The sequence below is a fragment of the Mobula birostris genome, unplaced genomic scaffold, assembly GCF_030028105.1.
Source record: "Mobula birostris isolate sMobBir1 unplaced genomic scaffold, sMobBir1.hap1 scaffold_2799, whole genome shotgun sequence".
Lineage (NCBI taxonomy): Eukaryota > Metazoa > Chordata > Chondrichthyes > Myliobatiformes > Myliobatidae > Mobula > Mobula birostris.
Window position 1 is genome coordinate 6,680 of NW_027275854.1, and position 22,350 is coordinate 29,029.

The 22,350-nt window shown below is 54.0% G+C and overlaps 1 protein-coding gene across 1 annotated transcript; it reads right to left on the reverse strand.

The window, feature by feature from the left end:
* Positions 1-4,404: 4,404 nt before the first annotated feature.
* Positions 4,405-21,843, reverse strand: aicda (activation-induced cytidine deaminase). Its single transcript, XM_072250323.1, has 3 exons — positions 21,285-21,843; positions 18,244-18,359; positions 4,405-5,089 (listed from the first exon to the last, which is right to left on the reverse strand). The coding sequence occupies exons 1-3, from the start codon at positions 21,694-21,696 to the stop codon at positions 5,036-5,038; spliced, it is 582 nt and encodes a 193-aa protein (XP_072106424.1). The 5' UTR covers positions 21,697-21,843; the 3' UTR covers positions 4,405-5,035.
* Positions 21,844-22,350: the final 507 nt, after the last annotated feature.

Consider the following 22,350-nt stretch of genomic DNA (forward strand, 5'->3'; position numbering starts at 1 on the left):
TGGAGAGTGTGATGTGACTGTGTGTGTGTGGAGAGAGTGTGATGTGACTGTGTGTGTGTGTGTGTGGAGAGAGTGTGATGTGACTGTGTGTGTGTGTGTGGAGAGTGTGATGTGACTGTGTGTGTGTGTGTGGAGAGAGTGTGATGTGACTGTGTGTGTGTGTGTGGAGAGTGTGATGTGACTGTGTGTGTGTGTGGAGAGAGTGTGATGTGACTGTGTGTGTGTGTGGAGAGTGTGATGTGACTGTGTGTGTGTGGAGAGAGTGTGATGTGACTGTGTGTGTGTGTGGAGAGAGTGTGATGTGACTGTGTGTGTGTGGAGAGAGTGTGATGTGACTGTGTGTGTGTGTGGGGAGAGTGTGATGTGACTGTGTGTGTGTGGAGAGAGTGTGATGTGACTGTGTGTGTGTGTGTGGAGAGTGTGATGTGACTGTGTGTGTGTGTGTGGAGAGTGTGATGTGACTGTGTGTCTGTGTGTGGAGAGTGTGATGTGACTGTGTGTGTGTGCGGAGAGAGTGTGATGTGACTGTGTGTGTGTGTGTGGAGAGAGTGTGATGTGACTGTGTGTGTGTGGAGAGAGTGTGATGTGACTGTGTGTGTGTGGAGAGAGTGTGATGTGACTGTGTGTGTGTGTGGGGAGAGTGTGATGTGACTGTGTGTCTGTGTGTGGAGAGTGTGATGTGACTGTGTGTGTGTGTGGAGAGAGTGTGATGTGACTGTGTGTGTGGAGAGAGTGTGATGTGACTGTGTGTGTGTGTGGAGAGTGTGATGTGACTGTGTGTGTGTGGAGAGTGTGATGTGACTGTGTGTGTGTGAAGAGAGTGTGATGTGACTGTGTGTGTGTGTGGAGAGAGTGTGATGTGACTGTGTGTGTGTGGAGAGAGTGTGATGTGACTCTGTGTGTGTGTGGAGAGTGTGATGTGACCGTGTGTGTGTGTGTGGAGAGAGTGATGTGACTGTGTGTGTGTGTGGAAAGTGTGATGTGACTGTGTGTGTGTGTGGGGAGAGTGTGATGTGACTGTGTGTGTGTGTGGAGAGAGTGTGATGTGACTGTGTGTGTGTGTGGAGAGAGTGTGATGTGACTGTGTGTGTGTGTGGGGAGAGTGTGATGTGACTGTGTGTGTGTGTGTGGAGAGAGTGTGATGTGACTGTGTGTGTGTGTGGAGAGTGTGATGTGACTGTGTGTGTGTGTGTGTGTGTGTGTGTGGAGAGTGTGATGTGACTGTGTGTGTGTGTGGAGAGTGTGATGTGACTGTGTGTGTGTGTGTGGAGAGTGTGATGTGACTGTGTGTGTGTGTGGAGAGTGTGATGTGACTGTGTGTGTGTGTGTGGAGAGTGTGATGTGACTGTGTGTGTGTGTGTGGAGAGAGTGTGATGTGACTGTGTGTGTGTGTGGGGAGAGTGTGATGTGACTGTGTGTGTGTGTGTGGAGAGAGTGTGATGTGACTGTGTGTGTGTGTGTGGAGAGTGTGATGTGACTGTGTGTGTGTGTGGAGAGTGTGATGTGACTGTGTGTGTGTGTGTGGGGATAGTGTGATGTGATCGGCTGTGTGTGTGCGGAGGGAGTGTTTGTGAGACACACCAACGTACACCCCAGCACCTCACACACTCCCTCCGTACACTGTCCCTGCCCCCTCATACGGACACCACTCTCTGACGTAGAGACAAACTCAACACATACACTCTCTCACTCACAATCACTCACACACCCTTGCACGCTGTTGTGTTGAAAATTTTGTACACAAACTATCACACGCACTCTCTCGTGCACACACGCTGACACAGACACGAACTCAACAGATACACTCTGTCACTCACACACCCTCGCAACTATCGTGGGCAAACCGTTGTACACAAACTATCTCGCGCACACACTGTCAGACGTTCACTGAGACGTCCGTGTACACACTCGCCCGCAAAAACGCGGTCTGCACACTATCACTTACACACGCTCGTGCTCACACTCAGACGCTCTTACACACACACACGCACACTGCCATGCACGCAGTCCTGCGCGTACTCCCGACGCAGACCCCCGCGCGCACGCGGACGCATGCAGCTGGCCTGCGGTGTAGTGGGATCCGCGCCGGATTTCAAGGCGCACGTTCCCGGTTTCGAGTGCGGCCGGCCGCTCTGCTGGCTTTGCCTGCGTGCTGTTCTGAACATCGAGCTGCCATGGCGGCCTCGTTAGAAACGGACAGACATACCAAAGGACCGACAGGGTCGCCGTCCGATGCGCCCAAGGATGGACAACAACTCACGAACACACAGCCTTAACACACGCTCTCACACGGACACGGACGCACACCTTGAATTCCCCGCGACAGGAGAGCAGATGTAATCACCCTGTCTCTTCCCAGCACAGTCGTATTCAATGGATTCTGTTCTGCTCTGACCCGCATTCAGACCTCGCCCTCCGCTTCCCCATCACTGCGTCACCCTCTCCCTTTCCTTCTGTGCCCTCTATCAATTCCCACTCTCTCCCTCTCGCTCTCCCCGCCTCCCACTTTCTCTCGCTCCCACCAGTCCTCTCACTCCTCACCCATTCCCACCGTCCCGTTCGAATTTTTTTTTTCGATGCACGCCAATTACTGGACCTGAAACTAAAAGTCTTTGAAACAGAATTTCGGTCAAGGATTGTTCTTAAAAAACATTGTTTCATTTCTTAATGCATGTATGTATTTCTAAATGACAATAAAAGAGGACTGAGTGTTCTCATACTCTAATTCCGAGCCTTAATAGGGACATAGCAGAGGGAGATTCACTCTGTGTCTGACCCCGGGAGTGTGTGACGGGACGGTGCGGAGGGAGCTTCTCTCTGTGTCTGACCCCGGGAGTGTGTGACGGGACGGTGTGGAGGGAGATTCTCTCTGTGTCTGACCCCGGGAGTGTGTGATGGGATGGTGCGGAGGGAGATTCACTCTGTGTCTGACCCCGGGAGTGTGTGATGGGACGGTGTGGAGGGAGATTCACTCTGTGTCTGACCCCGGGAGTGTGTGATGGGACGGTGGGGAGGGAGATTCACTCTGTGTCTGACCCCGGGAGTGTGTGATGGGACGGTGCGGAGGGAGATTCACTCTGTGTCTGACCCCGGGAGTGTGTGACGGGACGGTGTGGAGGGAGATTCGCTCTGTGTTGACCCAGGGAGTGTGTGATGGGACGGTGTGGAGGGAGATTCACTCATCACCAAAAAGTAACATTGTACACAGCCTGAATTATAAAGAGAGTATGTTTTAAATTTGTTAACTTGACCAAGCAGTTGTTTCAGAAAAGCAAGGGAAGTCGTACAAAAGGGCCCATCCCAACTGAACGGTGAAATGAGCACACAAGTTGGAGCTGGTCTCGCAGTTCTTGGCCCCTGCCCTGGACTGTTGGTCTGAATGAAAGCACGCACCACCTTCCAAATGGCGCCCGAAGTCCAGCTCGAGCAAACGGGCTCCCCCGCAGGGGCGTTGGTCCTTCCTCCTTGAAGCCGTTCACCTGCACAAAGCACCTTTTGCAAGAGGGACAGCTATCTCAGCCACCTCTCGTCCTCTGCCAGCCGCCCCCCCCTGTCGATAGGACCTCCAGCTGCACCAGTGTCCGTCGCGGAAACCTCTCCTCGGGGATCTGTTATTCTATATATAGACCCCCGAACCCCTGGATTAGATCCCAGCCTGTAACCCACTCCCGGGGATCTGTTATTCTATATATAAACCCCTCGACCCCTGGATTAGATCCCAGTCTGTAACCCACTCCCGGGGATCTGTTATTCTATATATAGACCCCCGAACCCCTGGATTAGATCCCAGCCTGTAACCCACTCCTGAGAAATCTGTTATTCTATATATAAACTCTCCGAACCCCTGGATTAGATCCCAGCCTGTAACCCACTCCCGGGGATCTGTTATTCTATATATAAACCCCTCGACCCCTGGATTAGATCCCAGTCTGTAACCCACTCCCGGGGATCTGTTATTCTATATATAACCACCCCCCCCGAACCCCTGGATTAGATCCCATCCTGTAACCCACTCCCGGGGATCTGTTATTCTATATATAACCCCCCCCCCGAACCCCTGGATTAGATCCCAGCCTGTAACCCACTCCTGGGGATCTGTTATTCTATATATAAACCCCCCCAAAACCCTGGATTAGATCCCAGCCTGTAACCCACTCCCAGGGATCTGTTATTCTATATATAAACCCCCCCACGAACCCCTGGAATAGATCCCAGCCTGTAACCCACTCCCGGGGATCTGTTATTCTATATATAAACCCCCCTGAATGTCACACTCCCCTTTCCCTCTGTTAACCCTTGGGTCAGATCGCAACCTGGTACACAAGCAATGCAAAATATTGGCTCGAAACATATTTATTTTGATTATATTTTGATTTGACATCTATGAGAACTTTGTTAATGCTTTTCACTCGATGTATGAGGTTTCCCGTCTGCTGATGCTGCAGATCGGAGAAGGGTGGTGGAGGAAAGAGGGGTGAATCTGCCCCGGGTTCCCCCTCCCCATCCCTGTCCGAACGACCCCTGGGTCAGGGAGGGAGGGAGAGGGTGAATCTGCCCCAGGTTCCCCCTCCCCACCCCTGTCCGAACGACCCCTGGGTCAGGGAGGGAGGGAGGGGGTGAATCTGCCCCGGGATCCCCCTCCCCATCCCTGTATGTCCCACCCACCCCTGGGTCAGGGAGGGAGGGGAGGGGGCGAATCGGCCCCGGGTTCCCTCGCCCCACCCCTGGGTCAGGGAGGGAGAGAGGGTGTTGAATCAGTCCCGGGCTCCCCCTCCCCACCCCTGTCCCACCCACCCCTGGGTCAGGGAGAGGGTGGGGGTTTAAAACGGCTCCAGTTTCCCACTTCCGATCCCTGATCGTGACGGTGAAGCTGAAGCCTGAGGCCTTCTCGGTTGTTCTGTGTTTCTTGTGCCCTGAGCTGTGATGGGGGGCGGGTTTGTGGGTTAGGGGTGGGGATGGTGGGGGAGTTGGGGCGAAGGAATAGCTGTGAGGGGCGGGGGAAGGTGCGAAGACAGCTCAGGACACACGCGGTTCCTCACAGGCCCAGCAGCTGGAAGACCTCGGTGAAGTCGTCGATCTCGTCCAGTGGCTGTCAGGGTGGGGTGGGGGAGGAGAGCGAAGAGTTTCACGTCAGTGGATGGAGAACGGAGAGGGTGATGAGAGTGGGACGTGGCGCGTGGGACGTCAGATGTCTAGAACGGGACGTGGGGAGCGAGACCTGGAGAGCGCGATGTTGAGAGTGGGACGTTGAGAGCAGGACATGGAGAGTGGGATGTGGGGAGCGAGACATGGAGAGCGGTTCGTGGGGAGGGAGACGTGGAGACTGCGATATTGAGAGCAGGACGTTGAGAACAGGACATGGCAGTGCGGGACATTGAGAGTGAGAAGTTGCGGAGTTTGATGTTGAGAGTGGGACGTGGAGAAGGAGAACGGGATGTTGGGAATGGGACATGGGACGTGGGACATTGAGATTAGGACGTGGAGACTGGGATTTGGAGCATGGGACGTTGAGAATGGGATGTGGAGAGCGGGACGTGGGACATGGAGACTGGGATTTGGAGTGTGGGAAGTGGGATGTGGAGACTGGGATTTGGAGTGTGGGACGTGGGACGTGGAGACTTGGATTTGGAGAGTGAGACGTGGAGACTGGGATTTGGAGAGTGGGACATGGAGACTGGGATTTGGAGTGTGGGACGTGGGACATGGAGACTGGGACTTGGAGAGTGGGAAGTGGGACGTGGAGAGTGGGACATGGAGACTGGGATTTGGAGTGTGGGAAGTGGGACGTGGAGAGTGGGACATGGAGACTGGGATTTGGAGAGTGGGACATGGAGACTGGGATTTGGAGTGTGGGACGTGGGACATGGAGACTGGGATTTGGAGAGTGGGACATGGAGACTGGGATTTGGAGTGTGGGAAGTGGGACGTGGAGACTGGGATTTGGAGAGTGGGACATGGAGACTGGGATTTGGAGTGTGGGAAGTGGGACGTGGAGACTGGGATTTGGAGTGTGGGAAGTGGGACGTGGAGACTGAGATTTGGAGAGTGGGACATGGAGACTGGGATTTGGAGTGTGGGACGTGGGACATGGAGACTGGGATTTGGAGAGTGGGACGTGGAGACTGGGATTTGGAGCATGGGACGTGGAGACTGGGATTTGGAGAGTCGGACATGGAGACTGGGATTTGGAGTGTGGGAAGTGGGACGTGGAGAGTGGGACATGGAGACTGGGATTTGGAGTGTGGGAAGTGGGACATGGAGACTGGGATTTGGAGAGTGGGACATGGAGACTGGGATTTGAAGTGTGGGAAGTGGGACGTGGAGACTGGGATTTGGAGAGTGGGACATGGAGACTGGGATTTGGAGTGTGGGAAGTGGGACATGGAGACTGGGATTTGGAGTGTGGGAAGTGGGACGTGGAGACTGGGATTTGGAGTGTGGGAAGTGGGACGTGGAGACTGAGATTTGGAGAGTGGGACATGGAGACTGGGATTTGGAGTGTGGGACGTGGGACATGGAGACTGGGATTTGGAGAGTGGGACGTGGAGACTGGGATTTGGAGCATGGGACGTGGAGACTGGGATTTGGAGAGTCGGACATGGAGACTGGGATTTGGAGTGTGGGAAGTGGGACGTGGAGAGTGGGACATGGAGACTGGGATTTGGAGTGTGGGAAGTGGGACATGGAGACTGGGATTTGGAGAGTGGGACATGGAGACTGGGATTTGAAGTGTGGGAAGTGGGACGTGGAGACTGGGATTTGGAGAGTGGGACATGGAGACTGGGATTTGGAGTGTGGGAAGTGGGACATGGAGACTGGGATTTGGAGTGTGGGACGTGGGACATGGAGACTGGGATTTGGAGAGTGGGACATGGAGACTGGGATTTGGAGTGTGGGAAGTGGGACATGGAGACTGGGATTTGGAGTGTGGGACGTGGGGCATGGAGACTGGGATTTGGAGTGTGGGATGTGGAGACTGGGATTTGGAGAGTGGGACATGGAGACTGGGATTTGGAGTGTGGGAAGTGGGACATGGAGACTGGGATTTGGAGAGTGAGACGTGGGACATGGAGACTGGGATTTGGAGTGTGGGACGTGGGACATGGAGACTGGGATTTGGAGAGTGGAACATGGAGACTGGGATTTGGAGAGTGAGACGTGGGACATGGAGACTGGGATTTGGAGAGTGGGACGTGGAGACTGGGATTTGGAGAGTGGGACATGGAGATTGGGATTTGGAGAGTGAGACGTGGGACATGGAGACTGGGATTTGGAGAGTGGGATGTGGAGACTGGGATTTGGAGAGTGGGACGTGGAGACTGGGATTTGGAGAGTGGGACATGGAGACTGGGATTTGGAGTGTGGGACGTGGGACATGGAGACTGGGATTTGGAGAGTGGGACATGGAGACTGGGATTTGGAGTGTGGGAAGTGGGACGTGGAGACTGGGATTTGGAGTGTGGGAAGTGGGACGTGGAGACTGAGATTTGGAGAGTGGGACATGGAGACTGGGATTTGGAGAGTGGGACATGGAGACTGGGATTTGGAGTGTGGGAAGTGGGACGTGGAGACTGGGATTTGGAGTGTGGGAAGTGGGACGTGGAGACTGAGATTTGGAGAGTGGGACATGGAGACTGGGATTTGGAGTGTGGGACGTGGGACATGGAGACTGGGATTTGGAGAGTGGGACGTGGAGACTGGGATTTGGAGCATGGGACGTGGAGACTGGGATTTGGAGAGTCGGACATGGAGACTGGGATTTGGAGTGTGGGAAGTGGGACGTGGAGAGTGGGACATGGAGACTGGGATTTGGAGTGTGGGAAGTGGGACATGGAGACTGGGATTTGGAGAGTGGGACATGGAGACTGGGATTTCAAGTGTGGGAAGTGGGACGTGGAGACTGGGATTTGGAGAGTGGGACATGGAGACTGGGATTTGGAGTGTGGGAAGTGGGACATGGAGACTGGGATTTGGAGTGTGGGACGTGGGACATGGAGACTGGGATTTGGAGAGTGGGACATGGAGACTGGGATTTGGAGTGTGGGAAGTGGGACATGGAGACTGGGATTTGGAGTGTGGGACGTGGGGCATGGAGACTGGGATTTGGAGCGTGGGATGTGGAGACTGGGATTTGGAGTGTGGGAAGTGGGACATGGAGACTGGGATTTGGAGAGTGAGACGTGGGACATGGAGACTGGGATTTGGAGTGTGGGACGTGGGACATGGAGACTGGGATTTGGAGAGTGGAACATGGAGACTGGGATTTGGAGAGTGAGACGTGGGACATGGAGACTGGGATTTGGAGAGTGGGACGTGGAGACTGGGATTTGGAGAGTGGGACATGGAGACTGGGATTTGGAGTGTGGGACGTGGGACATGGAGACTGGGATTTGGAGAGTGGGAAGTGGGACGTGGAGAGTGGGACATGGAGACTGGGATTTGGAGTGTGGGAAGTGGGACGTGGAGAGTGGGACATGGAGACTGGGATTTGGAGAGTGGGACATGGAGACTGGGATTTGGAGTGTGGGACGTGGGACATGGAGACTGGGATTTGGAGAGTGGGACATGGAGACTGGGATTTGGAGTGTGGGAAGTGGGACATGGAGACTGGGATTTGGAGTGTGGGAAGTGGGACATGGAGACTGGGATTTGGAGAGTGGGACATGGAGACTGGGATTTCAAGTGTGGGAAGTGGGACGTGGAGACTGGGATTTGGAGAGTGGGACATGGAGACTGGGATTTGGAGTGTGGGAAGTGGGACATGGAGACTGGGATTTGGAGTGTGGGACGTGGGACATGGAGACTGGGATTTGGAGAGTGGGACATGGAGACTGGGATTTGGAGTGTGGGAAGTGGGACATGGAGACTGGGATTTGGAGTGTGGGACGTGGGGCATGGAGACTGGGATTTGGAGCGTGGGATGTGGAGACTGGGATTTGGAGTGTGGGAAGTGGGACATGGAGACTGGGATTTGGAGAGTGAGACGTGGGACATGGAGACTGGGATTTGGAGTGTGGGACGTGGGACATGGAGACTGGGATTTGGAGAGTGGAACATGGAGACTGGGATTTGGAGAGTGGGACGTGGAGACTGGGATTTGGAGAGTGGGACGTGGAGACTGGGATTTGGAGAGTGGGACATGGAGATTGGGATTTGGAGAGTGAGACGTGGGACATGGAGACTGGGATTTGGAGAGTGGGATGTGGAGACTGGGATTTGGAGAGTGGGACATGGAGACTGGGATTTGGAGAGTGGGACGTGGAGACTGGGATTTGGAGTGTGGGACGTGGGACATGGAGACTGGGATTTGGAGAGTGGGACGTGGAGACTGGGATTTGGAGAGTGAGACGTGGGACATGGAGACTGGGATTTGGAGAGTGGGACGTGGAGAGGAAGATGTCCATCCACTGAACCACCCACCCGACTATCTCTTTGGCCCACTGCCAACAGGAGGGAGACACAGGAACTCGGACTGCCAGACTGGGTAACAGCTTCTTCCCTCCGGCTGGGAGACTAATGAGTGCCCTGCCAGCACCGAGGTCTCGTCCCTAGGAATTGGAGCTGTTAACTCGTCACCGCTGCTGTGCTTTCCTGCCCGCATTTTTGATTTACTGACGATGGTCGAGGACTTGGTTTATGTGCTGTGTGTGATATTCCGGGCGTTGTGTGGGCTCTCCGTCACCCGGAGGAACATAGAGCATAGAAATCGCCGGCACATTACAGGCCCTTCGGCCCACAATGTTGTGCTGACCATGTAACCTACTCTAGAAACTGCCAAGAATTTCCCTAGTGCGTAGCCCTGTATTTTCCTGAGCTCCATGTACCTGTCCAAGAATCCGTTAAAAGACCCTATCGTATCCACTTCCACCACCGTCACCAGCAGCCCATTCCACGCCTCACCACTCCCTGTGTGAGAAACTTAACCCTGACATCCCCCCTGTACCGACTTCCAAGCACCTTAAACCTGTGGCCGCTCGTGTTTGCCATTTCAGCCCTGGGGAAAAAGCGTCTGACTATCCACACGATCAATGCCTCTCATCGTCTTCTGCACCTCTCTCCGGTCACCTCTCATCCGCCGTTTGCTCCAAGGAGAAAAGGCCGAGTTCACTCAGCCTATTCTCATAGGCACGCTGCCTGGTACGGGAACCGTACCCCCTCACACCGCAGGGCTCTGCAGAGTGGCGCGGACCGACAGGCTCCGGGACAGCTTCTTCCACCAGGCCATCGGACTGATGAACCCACGCTGATTTGCGTGTACGTTGACCATTATATTAATTATAAATCACTATGGCTCAGATGGAGACGTAACGTAAAGATTTTTGTTCCTCATGTACGTGAAGGAGGTAAGGGAAAAAAAGTCAATTCAGTTCAACCCACTCTCCAGTCCAGGCAACATCCTTGTAAATCTCCTCCGCAGTATCCGCGTCCTTCTCATAGTGCGGTGACCAGAACTGAGCACAGTACTCCCAAGGGGGGGTGTGACCAAGGTCTTAGATAGCTGTAACGTTACCTGAACGCAAGCCCGCGGTTGATGAAGGCCAACACACCGTACGCCCTCTTAGCAACGCTGCCAGCCTCAGCAAGGGAGATGAGGCTGACTACAGGGCGACGGTGGGAAACTTTGTCACACGGTGTGAGCAGAATTATCTGCAGCTTAATGTGAAAAAGACTAAGGAGCTGGTGGTAGACCTGAGGAGAGCTAAGGTAACGGTGACCCCTGTTTCCATCCAGGGGGTCAGTGTGGACATGGTGGAGGATTACAAATACCTGGGGATACGAATTGACAACAAACTGGACTGGTCTAAGAACACTGAGGCTGTCTACAAGAAGGGTCAGAGCCGTCTCTATTTCCTGAGGAGACTGAGGTCCTTTAACATCTGCCGGACGATGCTAGGATGTTCTACGAGTCTGTGGTGGCCAGTGCGATCATGTTTGCTGTTGTGTGCTGGGGCAGCAGGCTGAGGGTAGCAGACACCAACAGAATCAACAAACTCATTTGTAAGGCCAGTGATGTTGTGGGGATGGAACTGGACTCTCTGACGGTAGTGTCTGAAAAGAGGATGCTGTCCAAGTTGCATGCCATCTTGGACAATGTCTCCCATCCACTACATAATGTACTGGTTGGGCACAGGAGTACATTCAGCCAGAGACTCATTCCACCGAGATGCAGCACAGAGCGTCATAGGAAGTCATTCCTGCCTGTGGCCATCAAACTTTACAACTCCTCCCTTGGAGGGTCAGACACCCTGAGCCAATAGGCTGGTCCTGGACTTATTTCATAATTTCCTGGCGTAATTTACATGTTACTATTTAACTATTTATGGTTCTATTACTAATTATTATTTATGGAGCAACTGTAACGAAAACCAATTTCCCCTGGGATCAATAAAGTATGACTATCACTATAACTACTGTAACCTGCACAGCCGCTTTGAGTGTCCTATGGACACGGACCCGTGGACCCCTCAGATCCCCCACACTGCCGACAGCCTTACCATAAACGAACACTATTTTATTTTCTTGTAGGTATGTACAGTCAGACGAATCGACGACTCTCCACACCGAGGTGCACAGTGCTTACAACTCACACAGGAAAAGATTCCGGTGACTCGAACTTCCAGTGATGCCTCCCCTTCCAGTCCTTCACCATTCCCCATTCCCATGGCCCAATCTCACCGTATCTCCTTACCTGCCCATCACCTCCCTCCAGTGCACCTCCTCCCACCTTCCATGGTCCGATCAGATCCCCCCCCCACCTTCTCCAGCCCTCTATCTCCTTCACCAGTCCAACGTCCCAGCTCTTTACTTCACCCCCTCCCTCCTCTCCCGGTTTCACCACCATCTTGTGCTCCTTCCTCCTCTCCCCCCAACCTCCTTACGCTGACTTGACAGATGGAAATGCAGCGTTGGCCAGTGTCTGACAAGGCACTTCGGTAGAAGGAACAATAGTGCGGACCGTCATCTAAATGGGGAGGGGGTCCAGGCTTCAGATGGGCTTGGGAGTCCTCGTGCAAGGCTCCCAGGAGGTTAATTTCCTCAATGTCAGCAAGGCGAAGGAATTGGTAGTTGACTTCAGGAGCAGCAGAACTCACGACCCCATTTACATCAGTGGTGTGCAAGTGGAACAGGTCAAAAGCTTTAAGTTCCTTGGGGTTGAGGCTCTATAAGGCGCTGGTGAGATCTCACTTGGAGTACTGTGGGCAGTTTTGGTCTCCTTATTTAAGAAAGGATGTACTGACGTTGGAGAGAATACAGAGAAGATTCACTGGAATGATTCCGAGAATGAGAGGGTTAACATATGAGGAACGTTTGTCCACACTTGGACTGTATTCCTTGGAGTTTAGAAGAATGAGGGGAGACCTCATAGAAACATTTCGAATGTTGAAAGGCATGGACAGAGTGGATGTGGCAAAGTTGTTTCCCATGATGGGGGAGTCTGGTACGAGAGGGCAAGACTGAAGGATTGAAGGTCACCCATTCTGAACAGATGCAAAGAAATTTTTTTAGCCAGAGGGTGGTGAATCTATGGAATTTGTTGCCACGGGCAGCAGTGGAGGCCAAGTCATTGGGTGTATTTAAGGCAGAGATTGATAGGTATCTGAGTAGCCAGGGCATCAAAGGTTATGGTGAGAAGGCAGGGGAGAGGGACTAAATGGGAGAATGGATCAGCTCATGATAAAATGGCGGAGCAGACTCGATGGGCCGAATGGCCAACTTCTACTCCTTTGTCTTATGGTCTTATGGGTCAGTATCACAAGTGACCTGACTTGGACCAACCAAGCAGAGTCCACTGCCAAGAAGGCCCACCAGCGCCTTTACTTCCTGAGAAAGCTAAAGAAACTTGGCCTGTCTCCTAAAACCCTCACTAATTTTTATAGATGCACCGTAGAAAGCATTCTTCTAGGGTGTATCACAACCTGGTATGGAAGTTGTCCTGTCCAAGACCGGAAGAAGCTGCAGAAGATCGTGAACACTGCCCAGCACATCACACAAACCAATCTTCCGTCCTTGGACTCACTTCACACCGCACGCTGTCGGAGCAGTGCTGCCAGGATAATCAAGGACACGACCCACCCAGCCAACTCACTTTTCATCCCTCTTCCCTCCGGGAGAAGGCTCAGGAGCTGGAAGACTCGTACGGCCAGATTTGGGAACAGCTTCTCTCCAACTGTGATAAGACTGCTGAACGGATCCTGACCTGGATCTGGGCCGTACCCTCCAAATATCCGGACCTGCCTCTCGGTTTTTTTGCACTACCTGACTTTCCCTTTTCTATTTATGATTTATAATTTAAATTTTTAATATTTATTATCGATTTGTACTCCAGGGAGCAGGAAGCGCAGAATCAAATATCGCTGTGATGATTTACGTTCTAGTATCAGTTGTTTGGCGACAATAAAGTATAAAGTATTTACAGGTTGAGTCCGTGGTAAAGAAGGCAAATGTAATGTTGGCATTCATTTCAAGGCGAATTAGAATCTAAAAGCAAGAAGATAATGCTGAGCCTTTATAAGACACTAGTCAGGCTGCACTCGGGGTATTGTCAGCAATGTTGGGCCCTGTATCTGAGAAAGGATGTGCTGTCCAGAGGAGGTTCATAAGGATGATTCCGGGAATGAAGGGGTTAACATATGGGGAGCGTTTGGCAGCTTTGGGCCTGTACTCACTGGAATTCCTCATTGAAACGTACCAAATATTGAAAGGGCCAGATAGGGTGGATGTGGGGAGGGTGTTTCCTAAGGTGGTGGGGGTGGGGTATCCAGAACGAGAGGGCACAGCCTCAATATTGAGGGGCGACCCTTCAGAGGAGGAATTTTTTTGCTCAGGGAGTAGTGAATCTGCGGAACGCTCTGCCACCGACTGCGGCGGAGGCCAGGTCCGTGGGTACATTTACGGCGGAAGTTGGTCGCTTCCTGATGGGTTCAGGGCATCAAAGGATACGGCGGGAAGGCGGGTGTGTGGGGTTGAGTGGGATCCAGGATCGGCCATGATGGGGTGGCGGAACAGACTCGATGGGCCGAATGGCCTATGTCTTACGGTCTTGTGGACTTCATTTCTAGTCCTGAGGAAGGGTCTCGGGTCGAGACGTCGACTGTTTATTCTCTTCCACAGATGCTGCCCGACCTGCTGAGTTCTTCCAGCATTCTGTGTGTGCATTGCTGTGGACTTCCAGCATCTGCAGATTTTCATCCAGGTCACTTACGTGTATCGAAACATTACCGTGCTCAGTTCTAGTCACCTCCCTGAAGGAAGGGTGTGCACGAGCATGCAGAGGAGATTTACAAGGATGTTGCCTGGATTGGGGAGCGTGCCTGATGAGAACAGGTTGACTGAAATCGGCTTTTTCTCCCTGGAGCGACGGAGGGTGAGAGGTGACCTGATAGAGGTGTACAAGATGATGAGAGGCATTGATCGTGTGGATAGTCAGACGCTCTTCCCCAGGGCTGACACGAGACGCCACAGGTTTAAGGTGCAGGGAAGTCGGTACAGAGGAGATGTCAGGCAGGAGGTACAGAAGCCTGAAGGCACACGCTCAGCGATTCAGGAACAGCTTCTTCCCCTCTGCCGTCCGATTCCTGAATGGGACTTTGAAGTTTTGGACACTACCTCACTTTTTCTAGCACACAGAGTATCTGTTTTTGCACATTTTCAGTAATCTATTCAATATACGTAATTGATCCATTTGTTCATTTATTATTATATTTTATTTTATTTATTATTAGTATTTTTTTCTCTCCCTCTGCTAGATTATGTATTGCATTGAACTGCTGCTGCTAAGTTAACAAATTTCACGTCACACGCTGGTGATAATAAACAACAGATGCTGGAAATTCAAGCAACACACATCAAAGTTGCTGGTGAACGCAGCAGGCCGGGCAGCATCTCTAGGAAGAGGTACAGTCGATGTTTCAGGCCGAGACCCTTCGTCAGGACTAACTGAAGGAAGAGTGAGTAAGGGATTTGAAAGTGGGATGGGGAGGGGGAGATCCAAAATGATAGGAGAAGACAGGAGGGGGTGGGATGGAGCCAAGAGCTGGACAGGTGATTGGCAAAAGGGATACGAGAGGATCATGGGACAGGAGGTCCGGGGAGAAAGACAAGCGGGGGGACCCAGAGGATGGGCAAGGGGTATATTCAGAGGGACAGAGGGTGAAAAAGGAGAGTGAGAGAAAGAACGTGTGTATAAAAATAAGTAACAGATGGGGTACGAGGGGGAGGTGGGGCATTAGCGGAAGTTAGAGAAGTCGATGTTCATGCCATCAGGTTGGAGGCTACCCAGACGGAATATAAGGTGTTGTTCCTCCAACCTGAGTGTGGCTTCATCTTGACAGTAGAGGAGGCCGTGGATAGACATGTCAGAATGGGAATGGGACGTGGAATTAAAATGTGTGGCCACTGGGAGATCCTGCTTTCTCTGGCGGACAGAGCGTAGATGTTCAGCAAAGCGGTCTCCCAGTCTGCGTCGGGTCTCGCCAATATATAAAAGGCCACATCGGGAGCACCGGACGCAGTATATCACCCCAGCCGACTCACAGGTGAAGTGTCGCCTCACCTGGAAGGACTGTTTGGGGCCCTGAATGGTGGTAAGGGAGGAAGTGTAAGGGCATGTGTAGCACTTGTTCCGCTTACACGGATAAGTGCCGGGAGGGAGATCAGTGGGGAGGGATGGGGGGACGAATGGACAAGGGAGTCGCGTAGGGAGCGATCCCTGCGGAAAGCGGAGAGAGGTGGGGAAGGAAAGATGTGCTGAGTGGTGGGATCCCGTTGGAGGTGGCGGAAGTTACGGAGAGTTACGGTGATAATAAAACCTGATTCTCATTCATAGAGGGAGAGTGGGTGTGTGGAACGGGCTGCCAGCAACGGCAGTAGAGGTGGATACAATACGGTCTTCCAAGAGACTCTTCGATTGGCACACGGAGCTCAGAAAATTAGAGGACTGTGCAGTCAAAGAACACAGAGGCTGTCTACAAGAAGGGTCAGAGCCGTCTCTATTTCCTGAGGAGACTGAGGTCCTTTAACATCTGCCGGACGATGCTGAGGATGTTCTACGAGTCTGTGGTGGCCAGTGCTATCATGTTTGCTTGTTGTGTGCTGGGGCAGCAGGCTGAGGGTAGCAGACACCAACAGAATCAACAAACTCATCCGTAAGGCCAGTGATGTTGTGGGGATGGAACTGGACTCTCTCACAGTGGTGTCTGAAAAGAGGATGCTGTCCAAGTTGCATGCCATCTTGGACAATGTCTCCCATCCACTACATAATGTACTGGGTGGGCACAGGAGTACATTCAGCCAGAGACTCATTCCACTGAGATACAACACAGAGCGTCATAGGAAGTCATTCCTGCCTGTGGCCATCAAACTTTACAACTTCTCCCTTGGAGGGTCAGACACCCTGAGCCAATAGGCTGGTCCAGGACTTATTTCCTGGCATAATTTACATATTACTATTTAATTATTTATGGATTTATATTGATATATTTATACTCTATTCTTGGTTGGGGCAACTGTAACAAAAACCAGTTTCCCTCGGGATCAATAAAGTACGACTGTGACTATGACTATGAAATTCTAGGCAGTTTCGAGAGTAGTTTTCATGGTCAGTACAACATTGTGGGCCGAAGGGCCTGTAATGTGCCGGCGATCTCTATGTTCTGTGTTCTCAACAGCAGAGGTCTCAGTCCAGGTCCCTGCGGACAACCACTAGTCACGACCTTGAACCAGAATAGGCCCCACTGACCACTGCCCCGTCTCCTGTGGGCAACCCAACGGCCAACTCCCATTGGGCCCCAAGCACCTTCTGGATCTACGTCCCCGGGGGGACCTCGTCAAAACTCTGACTGAAACCCGCGTACATAACACCTCCACCTCTAACCTGACGAGTGGCGGACGACGCGGAGTTGTGGAGGGTGCAGAAGGTTGTCGTAGGATGCGGAGCTGGGCTGAGAGATGGCAGATGCAGTTTAATGCAGAAAAGTGCGAGGTGATTCACTGCGGAAGGTCGCACTTGAGTGGGCGAATTCTTCCCAGTGTGGGGGGACTCGGGGATCTTGGGGACGTGCCAAGGTGCTGGGCGAGGGGACAAAATGGTGAGGGAGGCCGTACAGTGTGTTGGCCTTCATGAGTCAGGGGATTGAGTTCAAGAATCGCGAGGGAATGTGGCAGCTCTATAAAACCCTGGTTAGACCCACACTTGGGCTATTGTGTTCAGTTCTGGTCGCCTCATTATAGGAAGGATGTGGAAGCTTTACGGAGGGTGCAGAGGAGATTCACCAGGACGCTGCCTGGATTAGAGAGGGTGCAGACGAGATTCACCAGGATGCTGCCTGGATTAGAGAGGGTGCAGACGAGATTCACCAGGATGCTGCCTGGATTAGAGAGGGTGCAGAGGAGATTCACCGGGACGCTGCCTGGATTAGAGAGGGTGCAGAGGAGATTCACCGGGATGCTGCCTGGATTAGAGAGGGTGCAGAGGAGATTCACTAGGACACTGCCTGGATTAGAGAGGGTGCAGAGGAGATTCACCAGGACGCTGCCTGGATTAGAGAGGGTGCAGAGGAGATTCACCAGGACGCTGCCTGGATTAGAGAGGGTGCAGAGGAGATTCACCAGGACGCTGTCTGGATTAGAGAGGGTGCAGAGGAGATTCATCAGGATGCTGCCTGGATTAGAGAGGGTGCAGAGGAGATTCACCAGGACGCTGCCTGGATTAGAGAGGGTGTAGAGGAGATTCACCAGGATGCTGCCTGGATTAGAGAAAGTGTCTGAAGGGGAAGGGAAAGGGAGCTAGATTTTTTTTCTCTTTGGAGCAAAGGAGGACAAGAGGTGACTTGATGGAGGTGTACAAGAGGCAGAGGGTACAGTGGACCAGCCAGAGAATTTTTCCCCGCGGGTGGAATGGTTGACATAAGTGGACTGGAGGAAAGTTTTAGGGGGCAGGGAGAGGATGTCAGAGAGAGGTTTTTTTAACACACAGAGAGTGGTGGGTGTGTGGAACGCCCTGGCAGGGGTGCTGGTGGAGGCAGATACATTCAGGACATTTTAGAGACTCTGGGATAGGCACATGGAAGAGTGAAAAATTGAGGGCAATGTGGGAGGGAAGGGTCAGATAGAGCTCCTGCCCAACGCTTCATCCCAAAGTGGACATACTCAAATCTGTCTCCAAGCACACATCCATGTACTTTAACCTCCTCTGTCAGACCAGCGGAGGACGGGGTGGCGGGGGACGGGGGGTGGGGGACTGACCTGCAGGATTCTCCGAAGCAGCCTTGACAGTCTGACGGAGTTTTCGTGAAGTCCGTCCCAAGCACTGAACACCCTCTCGTTCTTGTCCACAAATGTGTTCCAGCAGTAGAAATAATCTGAGTGTGGACAGCCCAGAGTCAGACACAGAGTGAATCTCCCTCCGCACCGTCCCATCACACACTCCCGGGCTCAGACACAGAGTGAATCTCCCTCCACACCGTCCCATCAGAAACTCCCGGGCTCAGACACAGAGTGAATCTCCCTCCACACCGTCCCATCAGAAACTCCCGGGGTCAGACACAGAGTGAATCTCCCTCCACACCATCCCATCACACACTCCCGGGGTCAGAAACAGAGTGAATCTCCCTCCGCACCGTCCCATCACACACTCCCGGGCTCAGACACAGAGTGAATCTCCCTCCACACCGTCCCATCAGAAACTCCCGGGCTCAGACACAGAGTGAATCTCCCTCCACACCGTCCCATCAGAAACTCCCGGGGTCAGACACAGAGTGAATCTCCCTCCACACCATCCCATCACACACTCCCGGGGTCAGAAACAGAGTGAATCTCCCTCCTCACCGTCCCATCACACACTCCCGGGGTCAGACACAGAGTGAAGCTCTCTCCGCATCGTCCCATCAGACACAGAGTGAATCTCCCTCCACGCCGTCCCATCACACACTCCCGGGGTCAGACACAGAGTGAATCTCCCTCCACACCGTCCCATCACACACTCCTGGGGTCAGACACAGAGTGAATCTCCCTCCACACCGTCCCATCACACACTCCCGGGGTCAGACACAGAGTGAATCTCCCTCCACGCCGTCCCATCACACACTCCGGGGGTCAGACACAGAGTGAATCTCCCTCCACACCGTCCCATCACACACTCCCGGGGTCAGACACAGAGTGAAGCTCTCTCCGCATCGTCCCATCAGACACAGAGTGAATCTCCCTCCACACCATCCCATCACACACTCCCGGGGTCAGACACAGAGTGAATCTCCCTCCACACCGTCCCATCACACACTCCCGGGGTCAGACACAGAGTGAAGCTCTCTCCACACCGTCCCATCACACACTCCCGGGGTCAGACACAGAGTGAAGCTCTCTCCGCATCGTCCCATCAGACACAGAGTGAATCTCCCTCCACGCCGTCCCATCACACACTCCCGGGGTCAGACACAGAGTGAATCTCCCTCCACACCGTCCCATCACACACTCCTGGGGTCAGACACAGAGTGAATCTCCCTCCACACCGTCCCATCACACACTCCCGGGGTCAGACACAGAGTGAATCTCCCTCCACACCGTCCCATCACACACTCCCGGGGTCAGACACAGAGTGAATCTCCCTCCGCACCGTCCCATCACACACTCCCGGGGTCAGACACAGAGTGAATCTCCCTCCGCACCGTCCCATCACACACTCCCGGGGTCAGACACAGAGTGAATCTCCCTCCGCACCGTCCCATCACACACTCCCGGGGTCAGACACTGAGTGAATCTCCATCCACACCGTCCCATCACACACTCCCTGGGTCAACACAGAGCGAATCTCCCTCCGCACCGTCCCATCACACACTCCCGGGGTCAGACACAGAGTGAAGCTCTCTCCACACCGTCCCATCACACACTCCCGGGGTCAGACACAGAGTGAAGCTCTCTCCGCATCGTCCCATCAGACACAGAGTGAATCTCCCTCCACGCCGTCCCATCACACACTCCCGGGGTCAGACACAGAGTGAATCTCCCTCCACACCGTCCCATCACACACTCCCGGGGTCAGACACAGAGTGAATCTCCCTCCGCACCGTCCCATCACACACTCCCGGGGTCAGACACAGAGTGAATCTCCCTCCGCACCGTCCCATCACACACTCCCGGGGTCAGACACTGAGTGAATCTCCATCCACACCGTCCCATCACACACTCCCTGGGTCAACACAGAGCGAATCTCCCTCCGCACCGTCCCATCACACACTCCCGGGGTCAGACACAGAGTGAAGCTCTCTCCACACCGTCCCATCACACACTCCCGGGGTCAGACACAGAGTGAAGCTCTCTCCGCATCGTCCCATCAGACACAGAGTGAATCTCCCTCCACGCCGTCCCATCACACACTCCCGGGGTCAGACACAGAGTGAATCTCCCTCCACACCGTCCCATCACACACTCCCGGGGTCAGACACAGAGTGAATCTCCCTCCACACCGTCCCATCACACACTCCCGGGGTCAGACACAGAGTGAATCTCCCTCCACGCCGTCCCATCACACACTCCGGGGGTCAGACACAGAGTGAATCTCCCTCCACACCGTCCCATCACACACTCCCGGGGTCAGACACAGAGTGAAGCTCTCTCCGCATCGTCCCATCAGACACAGAGTGAATCTCCCTCCACACCATCCCATCACACACTCCCGGGGTCAGACACAGAGTGAATCTGCCTCCACACCGTCCCATCACACACTCCCGGGGTCAGACACAGAGTGAATCTCCCTCCACGCCGTCCCATCACATACTCCTGGGGTCAGACACAGAGTGAATCTCCCTCCACGCCGTCCCATCACACACTCCCGGGGTCAGACACAGAGTGAAATCTCCCTCCACACCGTCCCATCACACACTCCCGGGGTCAGACACAGAGTGAATCTCCCTCCGCACCGTCCCATCACACACTCCCGGGGTCAGACACACAGAGTGAATCTCCCTCCCCACCGTCCCATCACACACTCCCGGGGTCAGGCACAGAGTGAATCTCCCTCCGCACCATCCCATCACACACTCCCAGGGTCAGACACAGAGTGAATCTCCCTCCACACCGTCCCATCACACACTCCCGGGGTCAGACACAGAGTGAATCTCCATCCACACCGTCCCATCACACACTCCCGGGGTCAGACACAGAGTGAATCTCCCTCCGCACCGTCCCAACACACACTCCCGGGGTCAGACACAGAGTGAATCTCCCTCCGCACCGTCCCATCACACACTCCCGGGGTCAGACACAGAGTGAATCTCCCTCCCCTCACTCACCCTTGTAGGTCATGACCTCCACGTTGACTCCGGCCAGGCTGAGCTGCCGCAGCCCCTCGGGGTGGGGGCTCGGCCCGTCGCAGTAGTAGAGCCGGGCGACGAAGACGCGGAGCCGCAGGTTGGGCCGGCGCCGCAGGAAGGCGGCGACGCGCAGCGCGCACTCGTAGCAGGGGCTCCAGGAGCTGAACCAGGTCAGCCGGTAGCGCCGGTCCGGCTCCAGGTCCCAGAGGCCGAGCAGGCGCAGGAACACCATCTCGGCGTGGCGGCCCGGCTTGTTCCGCAGGAAGCCGAAGTCCAGCGAGGTCGACGAGGCGCTGTCCCGCCGCTTGACGATGTAGCAGACGTAGGTTTCGTGTCGGCCCCGGGCCCAGCGCACGTTCTTGAAGTGATAGAGGAACTTCTGCCGGCTCATCAGGCAGCTATGGGGGGTGGGGAGGGGGACGGGAGCAACGTTAGACCCTGGGGGGACAATCCCTGCAAACCGTCGTGCACACGGCCCAGTCCGTCACCGGTGAATCCTCCCCGCCGTGAAAGCAGCGCCGGTCACCCGAGGCAAGCTCTCTCCTCACTGCGGCCATCGGGAAGGAGGTACGGGAGCCTCAGGACCCACACCACCAGGTTCAGGGACAGTTATTATCCCTCAACCATCAGGAAGCAGCTACAGGAGTCTCAGGATCCACATCACCAGGTTCAGAAACAGTTATTACCCCTCAACCATCAGGAAGGAGGTACAGGAGCCTCAGGACCCACACCACCAGGTTCAGGGACAGTTATCACCCCTCAACCATCAGGAAGCAGCTACAGGAGTCTCAGGATCCACATCACCAGGTTCAGAAACAGTTATTACCCCTCAACCATCAGGAAGGAGGTACAGGAGCCTCAGGACCCACACCACCAGGTTCAGGGACAGTTATTATCCCTCAACCATCAGGAAGCAGCTACAGGAGTCTTAGGATCCACATCACCAGGTTCAGAAACAGTTATTACCCCTCAACCATCAGGAAGGAGGTACAGGAGCCTCAGGACCCACACCACCAGGTTCAGGGACAGTTATCACCCCTCAACC